Source organism: Vigna umbellata, chromosome 6 (genome assembly GCF_029865625.1).
Source record: "Vigna umbellata cultivar VRB3 chromosome 6, Vumbellata_1.0, whole genome shotgun sequence".
NCBI lineage: Eukaryota > Viridiplantae > Streptophyta > Magnoliopsida > Fabales > Fabaceae > Vigna > Vigna umbellata.
In genome coordinates, this window is record NC_142170.1 from 27958085 (window position 1) to 27962398 (window position 4314).

Genomic DNA, 4314 nt, shown 5'->3' on the forward strand with positions numbered 1-4314 from the left:
TTATTATTAAAGTGGTGAAGATTGTTTTTAATAAGAAAAAGAAAAAAATGAAAAAGTATTTATTAAAGTTAAAAGTAATAGTTTTAGAAAAGTTAGAAGTGTAGGATGAGATTATTAAAAATTATTAAAAAGTTAAAAAAAATAATTTTTAAAAGTGTAAGGATGAAACACTCTGTGTGTATAGACATAATAAGAAAGTGATATTTGTAAAACACACAAGCATGAAAATCACGAGACACTATTTTTTATAATAAACTGAGAGAAACGAGTAACTTAAAGACAAGACAATTTGTAGGATAAATGCATGTCAGATAGTAGTGTAAGTGTCTACGTTTATGATTACCCTGTACCATAGCCCATCTGACTTCATCCCAATAATGGAGCTATTTTCATTTACTTCCTCAACAGCAATAGTGTGTCTGGTGAGCGTGATCGTTGGTGTGATTCCGTTATGGGCGGTGAAGATGGTGTACACGCTGTGGCTTAGGCCTAAGAGGTTTGAGAAACTTCTGAGAGCACAAGGTCTTCGTGGTGACCCATACTCCCTTTCACTTTTCACCTCCAACCAAAACCCTGCCCCACAAAACAACCCTCAATCGCAATCTTTTATTGTCTCCGACGATGTTGCTCCTCGCTTGTCCTTGGGGCCTAACAACACTGTTGCCAAATACGGTTTACTTTTCCTACCTCCTCAAAATTTGTACTTATACATAAATGTTAGGTCTACAGAGTTTGGGCATGAAAGTGATGTTTTTCGGTGATTCTTCCGGCATCATTCAATGTTCTTGCTACAACATTTTTTTTATTTTAGTTTTTAAAATTTCTAAAACAAAACCAGAGATATTCCTCCTTTAAATTTATTAGTTATACCATTATTCTCCTCTCCTCGCGAAATAAAGTTTTTGGATCTTAAGTTGTTAAAGCAAAGCCGTTTTAGCAATTGCTGATAAGTGAATTATGTGCAGGCAAGAATTCGTTTTTTTGGGAAGGCACAACACCAAAGGTCATCATCACTGATCCAAATCAAATCAAAGAAGTTTTCAATAACATTCATGATTTCCAGAAACAAAAGATAACTGGCATTGGCAAGTTCTTGTTCAGTGGTCTGATAAATTCCGAGGGTGATAAGTGGGCTCAACATAGAAAGATTATCAACCCTGCATTCCACTTGGAAAAATTGAAAGTAAGTTTATTACTTTAATTTATAAATAAACAATCTTTTCACAGCATTACCTAATTATTAATCGAGATGTACAAAAAGTATGTATACTTTTATAATGAATTTAACCAGTATCCTTGTTGTTTGAATATGAAGACTTTTGAGATAAAATATTGTTCTCTTTTAAAATATTTGCAGAACATGGTACCAGAATTTTCCCAAAGTTGTCATGATGTGATTAGCGAGTGGAAGGGAATGTTGTCATCAGATGGAAAATGTGAGATTGATGTTTCGCCTTTCATTCAGAATTTGAGTCGTGATGTAATTTCTAGAACGGCTTTCGGAAGCAGCTATGCAGAAGGAAAAAAGATATTTCAGCTTCTCAGAATTCAGGGGTACCTTGTCATGACTGCAAAGTACTCTAACACACTAATATTGCGGTAATACCACATTGATTCGTTGTAAAATGTGATTACTAAATTATGCATGTTTTAGTTTTATTGAAACTCAACTGACCATGAAGTTCTTCGAACCTTAGAGAATCACCCTAAAAGCTAGACACTGTAGACAGAGATTAAGCTCTCCATACACCAAATCACTGCTATAGTGATGATGACAAATAATTATGAATTACATACAGATTTTGATCTAAGGAATATTTGATATATGTTTCAAAAAATCTTTGAAATTCAAGAAATGAGGCATACCTGACTTATACAAGAACTAATAATGTTACTTTTAGGAAATTGACCTTCATTAATTCAACATGTTTCTAGGCATTTACCGACACCTACCAAAATGAAGACGAGAGCAGTTCATAAAGAAATGAAAAATTCAATTGGGAATATCATAAAAAAACGAGAGAAAGCCATGAAGAAGGGTGAATCCAACAATAAAGATTTATTAGGCATGCTTTTAGAATCAAATCAAATGGAAATACAGGGAAACGGAAACAGTAAGAGTGTTGGAATGACTATTGAAGAAGTAATTGGTGAGTGCAAGTTATTCTACCTAGCAGGGCAAGAAACGACTTCATCTTTGCTGGTTTGGACATTGATCATGTTGAGTAGGTATCCTGAATGGCAAAATCGAGCAAGGGAGGAAGTTCTTCATGTTTTTGGAAAACAAAATCCAAACATTGATGGGTTAAGTCAGCTCAAAACTGTATGTATCACATGATTTCATTTATAATCTTTATTAAAAATGAATTTCATGCTAACATGTGCCAAAATGTTTCTTCCCTAGATGACCATGATTCTGTATGAAGTTCTGAGGTTATTCCCTCCCGTTGTTTTCCACAATCGCAGACTCCAGAAGGATATGAAACTTGGAAACCTGTCACTACCTGCAGGAGTAAATGTTACCTTGCCAATTTTTTTACTTCACCAGGATGTTGATATATGGGGTAATGATGCAATGGAGTTCAAACCAGAAAGATTCTCTGAAGGGGTTGTAAAGGCAACAAAAGGCCAAGTTGTATTTTTCCCATTTGGATGGGGTCCTAGAATTTGCATTGGCCAAAACTTTGCCTTGTTGGAAGCCAAGGTTGTGTTGTCATTGTTTCTGCAGAATTTCTCATTCGAGCTTTCTCCTGTTTATGTGCATGCTCCTGCAGTTATGCTTACTTTGCAACCAAAACACGGTGCGCCACTTATTTTTCAAACCCTATGATAATTGATCATATTCTGAACCAAAAAGGGTCATGGTTTTAGATCTACAAAATGGTCTCACAGGTATAAGACTATGCATATGTCACTTGGCTTAGTCTATCACTTTATTAGATTCCTTTCTGTAACAACAATCTCACCATGTTAGTGTATGTGAGTAGAAACTATATATCTTGTAAGAACTTGTATGTTGTAATGCATGTGTTTGAATTCCGTCTCACGGTTAGTCATGAAGGCTTATTGACTGATGTATAATTAAAAGTGTGTTGAATGTCAGATTTCATGGTATTTACATGTTTCTGGAAAGGGATGATACTTTAAAGTGGTACTGACTAATTAGGTCACTAACCCACTTAATCTTGACTTTAATATATTTTTGTTTATTTTAAACCATTAAATATATAGTTTTATAATTTTATAAATTGATAATTTGAAATTTTGAAAATTTAAAAATTTGAAATTTTTAAAATTCAATAATTTGTAATTTACAATTTGTAAATTTGATAATTTTATAGTTTTATAGTTTTGCAATTTTATAATTTTATAATTTTATACTTTTATAATTTTATAATTTTACACTTTTATAATTTTATAGTTTTATAATTTCATAGTTTCATAGTTTTATAGTTTCATAATTATAGTTTTATAATTTTATAGTTTTATATTTTATAGTTTTATAATTTTATACTCTTATAATCTTATACACTTGTAATCTTATAAGTTTATAACTTTATAATTTTATATTTTTATAATTTGATAATTTGATAACTTGGATAATTTGATGTTGAAAGGGGCTTTCCTAAGTTTGGTAAAGAGTATTTTAAAATCATATACGAAGAATGTTAGATGCAAATTTTATGTATAGAAAAGTATAAATTGCACACTAGATCATATGCAAATCTCATCATATGGATCAATTAAAACATATCACACTAGTACAGTAAGGAGAAACGACAGCGATTATTTTTGTCTATAGGCAGCGGTTTCTGAACCGAGGCATATTCAGGCGAGGTAAAAAGTCTAATACTTTTGGTCTCGGTTGTGAACCGAGGCATAAACTCCAACCCTACTGCCTCGGTTCAGCTCTAACCGAAACATTAAAGTTTTAGGTTTTTTTAATTTATTTTTTTCGTAGCACATTCTGCCTCGGTTCTTTTTAACCGAGGCATAAAGTACCACTCTACTGCCTCGGTTTAGGCTACAACCGAGGCAGTAGATTCATTGTTTTTTGTTCTCCTCCGCGACACATTCTGCTTCGGGTTTGACCATAACCGAGGCCGTAAGTGGTCTTTCGACATCGGTTTTGACCAGAACCGAGGCATATAAGTACGTTTTTTTCTTTAAAATGGTGTCTGTTTCTGCAACATACCCAACCACAAAAACAGACCTACATATATTTTTGTAACTAGAACAGTCCAGAATGTTGCAGAAACGTATATTTTAAATGAAATTTATATTAAAACATAAATATATTGAATGGAATCATAA

At 32.8% G+C, this 4314-nt stretch overlaps 1 protein-coding gene across 1 annotated transcript; it reads left to right on the top strand.

The window, feature by feature from the left end:
• The first annotated feature begins 320 nt into the window (after nt 1–320).
• LOC148197132 (11-oxo-beta-amyrin 30-oxidase-like) lies at nt 321–3114 on the top strand. The gene is made up of 5 exons (XM_088093058.1): nt 321–672; nt 966–1183; nt 1358–1599; nt 1936–2323; nt 2405–3114. The coding sequence occupies exons 1-5, from the start codon at nt 336–338 to the stop codon at nt 2828–2830; spliced, it is 1611 nt and encodes a 536-aa protein (XP_087949184.1). The 5' UTR covers nt 321–335; the 3' UTR covers nt 2831–3114.
• Nucleotides 3115–4314: the final 1200 nt, after the last annotated feature.

Bases quoted from the DNA above. Each gene is read 5' to 3' on its own strand.
- LOC148197132 (XM_088093058.1), top strand. From the start codon at position 336: ATGATTACCCTGTACCATAGCCCATCTGACTTCATCCCAATAATGGAG. The intron at 1,184-1,357 runs GTAAGTTTATTA...AAATATTTGCAG, and splicing joins TCCACTTGGAAAAATTGAAA to AACATGGTACCAGAATTTTC. The intron at 1,600-1,935 runs GTAATACCACAT...ACATGTTTCTAG, and splicing joins TCTAACACACTAATATTGCG to GCATTTACCGACACCTACCA.